The 12,891-nt window shown below is 42.6% G+C and overlaps 1 protein-coding gene across 1 annotated transcript in view; it reads left to right on the forward strand.

Moving 5' to 3' along the window:
- LOC109298716 (lipoxygenase homology domain-containing protein 1) overlaps positions 1–12,891 on the forward strand; it is a 236,860-nt gene that overhangs the window by 90,813 nt on the left and 133,156 nt on the right. Inside the window, exons 4-6 of the mRNA XM_019518967.1 lie at positions 5,669–5,832; positions 9,983–10,069; positions 12,042–12,174. Of these exons, the coding sequence (XP_019374512.1) occupies positions 5,669–5,832; positions 9,983–10,069; positions 12,042–12,174 (384 nt within the window). The remainder of the gene's footprint in view (positions 1–5,668; positions 5,833–9,982; positions 10,070–12,041; positions 12,175–12,891) is intronic.

Below are 12,891 nucleotides of genomic sequence, written 5' to 3' on the forward strand. Positions count from 1 at the left end.
CGCGCCCCCCCCCCCCCCCAAAAAAAAATAGCTGCAAAAAAAGTGGCATTGCACGTGTCATGGGAGCATGCACCAACAGCCATGGAGGCTCAGTCCTCCTGGGAGATGTTCTGGCTGCTGGCAGCCAGTGTCTCCCTTCCTTTAGTTCTGCTCTGACTCCTCCAGCATGCTGGGAGCCAGGAGGAACAGGAAACCAGCAGTTCCCTAAAGCGGGGCACTTTGCCTTGCACCAAAGCACGTGTAGGGGCATGAACAGTGGCAAAAAGGAACAGCACAAATTTGTGCTGCGACTTTTTTTGCTGCCGCAAGCGCATACCCTTGCATGTGGGGACGTGCCCTGAGTGTCTCAAAGTGATGTCACTTCAGGTAAGGTTAAGTCTGGGCTGTGTTGCCTAGCTTGTGTTAGAGTAACTTCAGTCTGCTCTAGAGATGAAATGAGCAATTTGCAGTCCTCCAGCATCCAAGGATGCACTGCTCTCAGCTCCCTCTTCCCTCAGAGTAGAGATAGAGCCTAGACACCATAGCCAAGTCAGAGCTGTGCAGGCAAGAAATAATATTAACATGCTCATAGCATATTCTAGCTTTAGGATTGCTTAATATTCCCCAGATTTAGTATGGCATACATGTAACGTGTAACTTCACTCTGAGCTGAATTCAGACCAGGTGAAAGTAGATTACTTCAATTTTTAAGTTGGATCACTCTCTCCTCTACTGCTGCAGACCGTAATTCTGTTTACTACTGGTCTCCACTTTCCTCTGGCAGCTTCTCATCTAGTTTCTGTGCTGTTGGCTGTTTTTTAATTTTTTCAGCCTTTCAAGTCAGGACCTATCTGCACTTTGGGAAGAAACATGCAAGATGTTGTCCTGGGTTCAGCAGCTTTAATGTATTACTCACTGTCTTACAATAATGTGTTCAAACTCTCACAGTTCTGGGAAGCTCTGAGACTTTAACCTGATAATAAGAGTGCCCATTCAGCAACTTATTTTATAATTTAATAATGATCATATAATTATTTAGAAAGTCCTTGGCACAGCAATTGGCACACACACTCACAGTGTACTTCTGAAGACATTGTTGGTATCTAGTTCAAGCATCTCTTTAAAAAGTTACTGAATGTGAGGTTTCAGTGTAAATATTATGTAATAGGCACATAGCCCCTGTACAAATATGAGAGTGCTTAAATTCCTACTCTTAAATGATATAGCTTCTTTCATGTTCTGCCTGTCATATTACAATTTATTTTAACATTTTCAGAGCACGACTCTCAGAGAACTTTACAATTAACTTAATCTCAGAGCACTGTCATAAGATGAATAGTGTGACAAAAATGAAATAATTGAAAACAATGAATTGATTCAAATAGGTTAGCTATACTATCCTAAGAGAAAGTAAAAAGTTATTACCAGTGTTGAAATGGTGTTTCTGGTCAAAGTGAAATCAACAGCCCAAAACAACAGCTTCAGAAGACCCAGTGGGTGAGTCTACACATTTATTCATGTGCTATAGTTGCTGGATAACCAAGTACTAAATCAATGTGCGGTAACTTGTACTACTGTACAGTAGCACCAGTGCATGGGTTTTTTTGGATGCTAACTGCGCAGTAACCTAATACTATTGTGCAATAGGGCATTAGCATGGGTTTTGCCTGCCATGCTACTGCTCAGTGTTATTGGGCTGCTGTGCGGTTTGCATCTCATGTAGATGCACCCTGAATGATGCTAAACAAATGTGTTTCATTGTACACTAAAGCAGTCCATGGAGGGATGCAGGAATGTGTGCAAGGACATGATGTAGAACTCGAGCCCCAGCCCACCAGCCAGATCCAGTCTAAGGAGCCATGTCACTAGCCTTCAGGGCTCCTCACAGGTCCAGAAATTTGGCATTGGTGGCAATTAACATTGCCACCACTCTCCCACTGCCAAATTTCCCAGCTCCATGTAATTGGATCAGGACCCTCCTGGACCAGCACTATACTTTGGATTGGGCCTACAGACCACATGAGGCCCATAGATGGACCTGGAGACACTCATTTGGCTTCTGGAGTGAAAAGGTTGGACAACATCACTGATGTAGAGCAATGCTTGGAGTTGGGATGGGGATAGAGAAAATTAAGACAAAATTGAGGAAGGGAAGGGTGGCAAATAAGTTGTGAGCCCTGCATCCGTAACTGTGAAGTGCCAGCAATCAATCCCCTTGTCAAACATTTTGACTAGGCAGTTATGGCTCAGGTCTGTAGTCAGTCAGTGGCAAAGGGAAGATTTTTTCCCTGCAAGTACCTAGTTTCTATCCATTTAATCAAGCTTCGTGTAATAGGTACAGTTTGTTTTGTCATTTACATTAGGAATTTAGACAATTATTGGCTCTCATAAAGGGGAGCTTACAACAGAGGCACAGCCAGCAGGGGAATAAAGGAGACATGTTTCTCCCTTATTGTGTTGATGTTTGTCTCAAAGCTGGTTCAGTCTCACTTTGCTTCTTCCCACTATCTTTAATGTTTTTATACCATTGATATACAACACCATTGTCTCAAAGCAGAGGTTTGTTTGAAATGCACTGACATAGAACAAAGGTATTATTGAGTTCCAGAAACACATAAGCCTGGAGTCAAAAAGTGATTTGTGTGTACTGGCTGCTTTTTAGTTGGACTTTTTATGTGCCGTTACTCTGATGTATGATGCAGCAAAGTCCCACCAAAATAAAAAGACATGTAAAGGCCCACACATTTGGGCATGGATCTGTGTGTTCTAGCATCTAGGCAAGAATAGACCAAGGCATTTGAAAATGTACTTTCACTGTTTTGAATGAGTTGTGCCAGTTAGCTTTTGAATCCTACCTAAGGTCTATTGGGATACACAAAATGCCTAATGGAAGAGCATGAAGGCCCATTTACCTTTACCAATAGCATAGTAGTGAGCACATTTAGCCAAGAAGTGGGAGACATGGGTTATAGAACAGCCTCAGCTTGATGGGGTGAGAACAGTATCCTCCCCTCCCCTATAGAATGGGCATCCTTTGCGGTGAGGGCATCCTTTGCTTTTTCCACTGACCCGCAGGGTAGCCATGAAAGAAAGGACAGCAGGGAAGAAGTCCAGCTCTATAGTCCTGGGAAGAGGGAGTCTGCCCCCTAGTCTGGCCCCTGGGACTGTTTATACATTTGCATTAAATAGTTATTGGATGAAATACGTAAATAGCACTGGAACTTAGGACCGGTACTCAAGACTCAAGACAGGACTCACAACAATACGTTCCTTATTGGGCTGCCAAATCATTGCCAAATCATCATCCCTTCCTAATCATTGTTTCAGACTTCTGCAAAGAGATAGTACCTCGTTTTGAACATGGCATTTTGTGTGAGAAATGCAGCCTGACTGGTAATGCTCCTTCATTTGAGCTTAATGCATTATTTCTCATACTGATATTCTAGCTCAGGTCTCGATGTGAAAATGAGTGAGACCCTTTCACACTTAACTCCAAGGCCATAAAGCAAGAGATGTTCCAGTGTAGGCTGAAAACATGATAAATAACAGAAGACATAGCACATACCAACATGTATAATCTGTATTTAATTGACCCCAAGGAAGTTACCAAATGCTCCCTTTTCCCTAGTCTCCAGTCTTTTAAAATACCATGTATACGTGAATATAAGACAATTCTGAGTCTCCAATAATTAGATTCTATTTATGGAAAATTTTTAAATTTGTTGTAATTTTCCAGATATAGAATCTAAGTATTGGATGGTTGCCTTGAATCCTGCCTGCAGCACAGATACAGCATGGAAAGCAGTGGGTGTGGGGAGGAGGGTTCAGGTGGCAATGGCCCCCTTGCCCTCTTCTCCCCTCATTTCTTTCTCCTGCAGCCTTCCTGCTCCCCTGGCACCTGCACCAACCCCCACCACTCCCTTCAGTCTCTGCCTCTTCCCCTCCCCCAAACTCCCCAGGCTCTGCCTCTTCTCCTCTCTACACCCACAACCTTATTGTCAAATGCTGCTCCATAGCTCCACCCTGGAGCACAGCATCTGGAAACTCAGTCCTTGCCTGGCCATGCAGCAATGTCAGTGCTGTTCATTGGTTGGGTAGACAATATAGCAGTGGCAGCACTGCTGCTTGGCCAGGCGGAGGAAAGTGTACCTGGGAGAGACCTCAGCCCCAGCCCAACTGGAGCTGTGCCTAACAGTAAGGTTTGGGGAAGGGGGACAGGGGGCAGGGCAGGAGGCTGCTGTGGGTGTGACTCTGGCCCCAACATGGGCTCAGGGCTGGAGTTAGAGCCATAGTAGCTACATGTTCCCCCTCTACTTAATATGCAAATGTAAGACAAAGGGCTTATACCTGCATGCTGACTTGGGGGGGCGGGGATCATGTTACATTGGAGCAAATAAGGTAGATTATCACGTACTCAGTTTCCAGTTATTTATGGCATGGTGTTTAAGTAGTGCAAAGTTATATTTTATATCACACTCAGCTTACTGTGGGCTAGGTGTCTGACCCTTATGTGGGCCCACAATGGTGGAAGGGTGCCAGTGATTTCTGAAGGGTGCAAGAATTTCTCATTGTGCAATACCTTCCCAAAATAGCAATACCTGCAGCATCCTTCAAGCCAAGAGTTGGAAGTGGTAGGATGTGAGTGGAGCCTTGTTTCTGTGACTTCCCCCTCCCTGACCAGTTGCCCCAGAGCCTTCCTTAACGCAGCACTCTTTAGGACAGAGACATCTTTTCCAGGTAACTTCCATGGGACTGCTGGGGGCTGAACTTTCTGGCAGCTCATAGCCACACCGGTTCTGTGTAGTCTTCACACCTTTGCCTGTTCTTGCAAAGACGATTCCTTTACAGGATCCCAGCAAGGGCTTGCAGTGATGCCACAAAGGCTACAAAGACTTGGTCTGAGCCTTTGCCAAGGTTGCAGGGCTCCTTTAGGAGAGAGTTTTCTCATAGTTAGCTGCCTGTAAGCAGTTTTCAGCAGAGTTAGCTCTGAGTTCCTCAGATAGATCTTTTTTACACAAAACAAACCAACATCCTCTAGCCTCTCTAGATATTAGGAGAAGAGCTGCTTTCCACACTGGCTACTCCTTACAGCTTACTTCTCTCTCCCCTGCTTTCTTTTTGGGGGGCTTTTGAAACTTTCTCAAATGCCCCAGAGCTGAACTTCCTAAGCATCACTGGCTGCCCCTTCTTAAAGGAATAGATCACAAAGTTCTTGTGCAAAGTTGCAGGCTAAATTATAAAATAAATGCTATAGGCTGAAGAGAACCTACATAAGAAGATTAAAACCTAGATTTTAAGGCATTAAGGAACCTAGTTCCTATTTTAGGTAAATGGAGCCTAAACTCCATTAAAAAGGCCTCTGGCAATAAAGATGTAGTAATAGTAGACTTTCAACAGTGAGAGTAGTTTAAGGGTGTACATGTATATCTAAGGTAACAGAAAATTTTACTTAATGCTATAGTCATAATTTGTGAGATAGTCTATTCACATTAATTAATATATTATCATGTGACTTATGCACAAGAGGAAGAATTAAACATGTGATACAACTTGATTGTAGTTTTTTTTAATGGAGCATATATACATATGCATGCACATATTTGTGTGACATTATTTGCAATTCTAATTGCTGAAACAAATCTTGCTGAGGTTCAAGTAATTTTATCAGTCTTTTTTTATCATTTTATAGCTTGGAAATGGAAAGTGTCAATCCTTACCAGTGATATGCAATCAGCAGGGACCAGCTCAAAGGTTTATATTACATTGTATGGAGATCACAGTAATTCAGGACCCATTTTTCTTTATGGAGATGGAGGGAGACTCTTTCAGAGGGGAAATGAAGACATCTTCGCTGTAAGTAATAAAAAATCAGCACACTATTGTCCTATTGTCCATGGTGTCCTATCAAACTACATAAAATGTATAAAGTTATGTGGTTAGAAGGGTAGTCAGTTTTTGTGCCATGGAAACAAGAAATGCTATTTTTTCTAAAAGCCAGTTAAATGCATCACATTCATATTTCTTTAGGAGATATGATCAATTCCTTTATCTAGAACCAAATAAGTAAATGATAAAGTACCATATTTACTGGAATCCAAAATGAGTTGTTTTTCCTCATTCAACATGGTGGGAAACAAGCCCCTTGTCTTGAATCTGAGTACAAGGCTGAGAGGATGCGGGGAAAAAGTGACTGCTGTGGCTGTAGCTCTCTAGCTCTGGCTTCAGCTCTGGCCCCAATCTAGGTTTGGGGTCAGAGTTGGAGCCACAGTTGCTGCCCCACCTGCCTCTGGCCTGTGCTGCCTCTTTTTCCTGCCTGTCCCCCACCCACCTTTGTCTCCCCCTCCTTGCTCCTCCATACAGCTTGCTTCCTATTGCATTCTCCTTGCTACCTCTGCCCTCCTCCCCCTGTTGCTTGCCCTCCACTGTGGCTGCAGTCTGGCTCCAGCCCAGGGCAAGAAGCACATCTTGGCTCTGCCCGTGTCTAGCCCAGCAGCAGCGATGGCAGCTCCAGCCCTTGCCCGAGCTCCATCCTGGTCCTGGGACCAGGGCTGGAGCTGTCAGTGCCACTGCCACAACTACTACTGCTGATCTGGGCAGGGGCTGGAGCCCATTATGTGCTCTGTGCCCTGGGCTTGAGCCAGTGTTGGAGCTGTGACTGAAGATAAGCAGTGGCAAGGAGGAGCAAGCAGCAGGAGGCCAAGCAAGTAGGGGGAAGGCACTAGTGTGGGGACAGGCAGTTCCAAGGGGGTGCAGGCACTGGACGGCACAGGTATGGGGGGTGCAGGTGGTTGGGGTTAGCAGGCATTGTGGTGAGATGCTTGGAGGGGCAGGCAGCAGTGGGGCAAGTGGGGGTGGGGAGAGGCAGCATGGGACAAGGTACAAGGAACTGGCGTCAGGCTTCTGTTTTCCCTGCTTCAGTGGTGGTGGGGGGATAGGACAAATTTAAGATTACCTTCCAATAATGAGAGTTCATACATGAAAACATATAATTAATTTGGGGTTAGTTTTCAACACTTTAAATCTGAAATCAAGCCGTTGTGCTTAGAAATACCTCTGTGAAATCCTTGCAGCCTCATTTAAGTTAATAAAGATTTTACAGCTATAACTGGGTTTGAGTTATGCCTGCCCAGGACCCTTCCTTTCTTCACTGATATCTGTAGCCTTCTGCATCCCACAACCACTTTGTGTGCCCTGACAGCTGGAGAGTGTGAGAGGGTGAGAGATAGAATACTGGTAGTTCCATCTACCAGCAAGGCTGCCCAGAGGGTTTATGGGGCCTGGGGCAGATGTGATGTTGGGGGCCATACCACTGCCCCCTACAAGGACCCATATATGTGTGTGCAAAGCTGGGGGACCACGTGCAAGAATTCTTGCATGCATGCATCGTGTGAGAATTCTCACATGCAGCTCCTCCCTCCTTTGCCCTGGGAAGTGGAAACAAGTGGGCTTTCCCCACTTGTTCCCATGGCAAGGAAGGCTAGGCAGAGAGAATTTACCTTGGAGACAGGTTACTAAAGCAAAATGACCTTAACAGTTTGCAAGTGAAACATTTATTAAACTTATGCTTATGAGAAGAGCTTGTGGATCCTTGCACAAGCTTGCCTTGGATATTGATGGACAGCAATATCTTGTACCACACTGTAGTCAGAAGGATGAACTCAAAGGATTGCATCCACTCAATGAGACCTGAAACATCACTCCAGGTTTCTGCTGTCAACTCCAATTCTTCCTCAATTTTGAAGAATCCAGCAACCCTTTAGGATTTTTCATGAGGGGACAAACAGCATCGATTCTTGAGCTCCATCTAGTTGTCGACGTGGAGTGAAGAGAGAGTCCTGCAGTTTCCTGAAGAATTTCCCATCTTGCAGGACTGCATGAAAATACAGTATACAGCTTCTGTACATTTCCAAAATATGTTTTCACTTCAGGGCTGTTCATGGCATGGGTACCACATTGGTTCAAAGAGTGTGCACTGCAGAGTGAAAACAATGCCTGAGGATTTTCATCCTGTATCCTAGTTTTCACGCCCTGGTATTTCCCAAACATATTTGAAGCATTGTCATACCCTTGGCCTCTACAGTTCTGCAACTATACCTTAGACTCCACCAGTACTTTCTTTATTTGCTCCATCATGTCTCTCCTTTCTTTTTATCGCAGTCCACCATTTTCAGAAATTGTTCCTGCACCTCCCATTTTCCATCTCTTTCATGTACATGTCTCATGTTAAATATCACCTGCTCAGTATGCAAGACATAAGGCATTCCATCTACAATGATTCCATAGTAGCGAGCATTTCTCACCTCCTCAAGAATCATATTTAGTACTTTCTTGACACACCTCCAAATACTCATTCTGACTATGGACATGTAGTGTGCTTGCATTCATTCCCCAGCCATTTGATGCTCTGTAACAGTTTGAAAGTGGCAGTTCAGATCTTGATTGTATTTACTGATGAACTGTACTGTAGAAAGGAAGACCCGCAGTCATCACGCCTCGGAACGGCAAATTTCGCTCTGCTAGAAACAGGGTAACATCAACCAGACCTCACAATACTTTATACCACTTTTCCTTCTCTGAATGTATACCCTTTTCAAGAGCATTATCAATGGTTTCTTTTACACTAAGAGCATTTGAAAGATCTTTCCACTGTAAATAATGTTGAAGATGACCAGAATTGGTGAAGCTCAAGTGCAGATCTGGAAACCAGATCAATTGTCTCATTTTTCTCATTTGATGCTATGTCTCCTTCAGCTTGCACCACCAAACCTGATTCATTTTCCCATTCTTCTGCTACATCACTGCTTGCTTCCTTTATGATGTTTTCATGATCAGAATATTCTTTATCCCCTGCAAGTGACGCACCACCTGCATCACCTATTCCACTTCCAACTTCCTTATTTCTTTTCACCACCCATCCACACTGATCCAGTGTTTGCCTTCCCTTTTCATCTTGAGCTTTTTTCTCCTTTGTCTTCTTTCTTTTTGTTGCCCTGGACTGGTAAGTGTGCTTCATTTTTTCTTACACGGGGATAAGAGGGTAGGAATAGGGTTGTACTTCTCCTGAGCACCTCCAAATTCCAAACCCTTTCTGACAGAGCGCATGCACACACACACACATATGCACCCAATGAAAACATATATATAAGTCAAACATCTATCTATCTATCTATCTATCTATCTATCTATCTATCTATCTATCAATAGTAAAAAATATTTTAGGATATTAGGGGCAGAATTCTAGGATATTAGAATATCCAGGAATATTTAATTTCTGCAGGTCCCCTATACTAATTATGTATCTAACTATACTCTCAAGAGAAAAAAAAAATGATGTAAATGGCGGTCTTTGGCTTAATTTTGCCTTGGGTTTTCTCCCCTGGGTCTGCCTCTGTTTAGATTGTCATGCCAGAGTGAAAGAGAAGAAGGGGAGCAATGTGGACATTCTTCTTATTCCACTGTGTCTCAGTGAAGGATATTTCTTTATCCTTCAGGGGAATTTGTACCCAGGGATATGGGTCACATCTAGATTTCTAGTATAAATGAGATCAAAAAATGAACTCTCTAGAAGGTTATGGAAAATAAAGCAAACTCCAGGGGCAGAGGATATCATGAAAAGAAATCATACAACAGAGGATGAGGGAGTCAGTGGAGAGTTTTCAATTCAAAGGATGAACTGTCTTTTTTATAAGAGCACCCTACTTCATTCTGGGCTTCTTAAATAATGTGCATGCCAAGTTTTTTCACTGAGGTCACTGTGGTTACATGTAGAATTGGAAGCATTAATAGCACTCATAAGAGTTAATCTTACAAACACAGATTTATGAGACAATTACTGTAAAACAGAGCATTTTGTATCAAGAGACCCCATTTTAAACACAAAGATGTTTGATTACAAACATATTTTTAAAAAGAAACATTACCATTATCGACTAAACTAATTGTTCTATAACATTTTTTCTATGTTCTAGCTAGATACATTTAATCCATTGTTTTCCAATTATAGATTGACACTGCAGACATAGGAGAGCTCTATAAAATACGCATAGGACACAACAACTCTGGAGAATCACCTGCCTGGCACTGTGAAGAGGTGAGGACTCTGATCAAGCCTTGACTCTTTGTAAAGTAATCATCATCATGACATTCCAAAGCTGCAAAATATAAATAGTGGAGAAATCCTGGGAAAAAGTATCTTAGCTGACATTGATGCTTATTGTGGCATTTGGAAAATGACTTAGGTGGACAGTTCTTATGGAGAGTTCAGGGTAGCCAAAGAGCAATATTGCAAAAGTTTCTAGGGCAATATGGAAAGCCTGAGCTCCCATTGGAGTGGAAAAGCTATGCCTTCCTGGTGCTGAAGTACTAGGAAAAGTCTTAAAGGGTCACCACTTCTTATACTCGGTGATGACAATGGAGCAGCCAGCAGTGTCTTGTTAGGTGAGGTAAGTTTGGGTAGGAGAAAGGCTAGGGGTGGAAAAGCTGACACCTAAGATGTACCTTATGGAAGCACATATTTACGTTTATTGAAGGTTTTGATTTGCATACAGTGTAACTTACAAAATGGACCTCCATGAGCAGGTCCCGCAAAGTCTGCTTTGTGTGTTATGTATCTTTAAATTCAAAGATTAGAGAAGCCTAGCCAAAAATAAAAATAAAAAAGGCAGAGGGAGGGGGAAGGGAGGAGGAGGGGAGGTAATTTTTCCCTCCTCCCCTTCTTTCTTCCAAGTTTGCAAGGTGCTAGATCTTAATTAAAGTCCAATATCTCAAAGAAAGGAAGGAAAAAAACCTCAGCACTTCAATGCATCCTATTGATTCTTACCTTATAGAGATTGTTTTATCTGACTCTAAAATGAAAACAACAGATTTAAATCATCAGTCAGTCACAGATTTTAGGCAGCAGCCTGTTAATGAGGGTTCAATCGTTCCTCTGTTTTTTAAGCTTTGAGGAAAGGAATCAAATAAATTGAGTATCTACTTCAAGAATTCTAAAACTTTGTGTGGAAGAGACCCAACATCTGGTCTCACCACTTTTTTGGGATTCCACAGAGGTGAAGGAATAGCTTTTGGCTGGTCAAACAGATTAGTCAGTTTTGTCCCTTGGAATTCCTTGCATTTTTCTGCAGAATTGAAATCAAGTGATAATGTTGCATTATTCTTGTTCTACAAATGACCCACTACTGATCTGTGCTGTGGTGCAGAGGTACTAACTGTCCATGAATAAGCCCCAGTATATGTGGTTTTCATAGCAGAACTCATGATATTCTGATAGATTAGGGTCTCTGTGTAACTGCAAACCCCTTTTCTGTGTAGGATGTTATTTTGCTAACTTTGAGTGAGCTTTCCCTTCCCATATGTTTTGCCACAGGAGGTGATGATAGGTTTTGGGTTTGCCAGTTTTCTTCAAGAAAAGATGGAGAGCTTTGGTGAATCTGCCACAGTCACTCTCTTTTAAATATAGTATTTGGACAGTGAAACATTGGAAGAGGGTGTAGAAGTGTTCAAGAAGACTGGGTTTATTTGGAAATTTTTATGAAAGAGGCACTATTGACTTAGAGCAAAGGCTCAACCCAGGTTAGGGAGTAGTGGGCAGAGGTTGCTTTATGCCACCTTGGCATCTTCTTAATTGTTGGTGTCAGGGCTAGTACATCTTTCATTGTAAATTAGAACAGTCCATGGACTACAGCAATACAGAGCCACATTGCACAGATGCCTATAAATAACCTGGCTCTTTCCCTTCCACCGCTAGCATGTCATAGGTCACCCTTGACTTATTTCTTATTAGAAATTGCACTGATGTCATCCCTGCCTCACCTCTTCACTGGCCCTATTGGTTTAATGGCCCCCTTATGTCATAAGAGGTGTAAAAGGACCATGCCAGGAAGCAGAATCTGGAATCTTACTTTATCTGATGCCTGAAAATTAAGTCATAACTTGATTTAAGCCTTGACCTTGCAATCACTTATGATATGCCAAAAATCTGTACTCAAGTAAAACCCCTTCAGTAGGAGTCTAGGAGCTCCTGCACAGAGCTGGTTGGGACTTAAATATCATTGTTATTTTAGGTGCAATTACTGAATTTTCAGTCAGGGGAACAGTTTTCTTTCCTTGTCCACCGGTGGCTGGCGCAGGACCAGGATGATGGTGGAATCTCTCGGGAGCTTCCTGTTTTGCGCCAGGGTCAGGCTGTTCTTCCAGGTAGGTAAACTAAAACACCAGACACATTAGGGCCCCAAGTGCTACCAAATGACTTCAGTGTATTGATTGCTTTTCATTAATGACCTCTTAGATTTAGCAGCTGTAGTGGTTTTTTTACTCTGTTCTTTCCTTTTGTGGTGATTGGACATGTGTGGTCCCAAATGGTCAAGTGTAAAAAAGGGGAACTACAAAATCTTTGCTCAAAGGCTTTAAAAATCCTTTAAAATGAGTCTTGTTTTATTGTTATAAGTGAGATACTGATATCCCTGTTTACTTTTCATGTGGAAACATGCAGAATTGTGAGTAAATCTCACAGGCATTGGTCCTTATAAAAACTGTGAAACAAGAAATGTATAACTCTTGATTCCATCACATGTGAGAAAGATGATAGGTGGCTATAAATATCACAGGAATTGTATTTTTGTAAATATACAGTATGTCTTGACTAATAACATTGCTGCTTTTTTCCTCTTCCTGTTACCTGCAGCTAAAGAATAGATACACTATACTTACACAGAGCTGTGCTAACAAGTTTTAATACATTCATAAATTTAAATGGATCTGTTGCTGACTGGCATAGATTGCAGGGAGTAGGAGATGATGAAATGAAGGACAGGGAGTCTAAATGGTGGTATGTGGATGAGAGAGTGGACTGGGAACTTAGGACTAAATAGCATGAAGGCGTGCTATTTATATGATTAACCTCTGGAAAAAAGG

The sequence above is a fragment of the Gavialis gangeticus genome, unplaced genomic scaffold (assembly GCF_001723915.1).
Source record: "Gavialis gangeticus isolate Ggan-Ray unplaced genomic scaffold, GavGan_comp1, whole genome shotgun sequence".
Taxonomy (NCBI): Eukaryota; Metazoa; Chordata; order Crocodylia; family Gavialidae; genus Gavialis; species Gavialis gangeticus.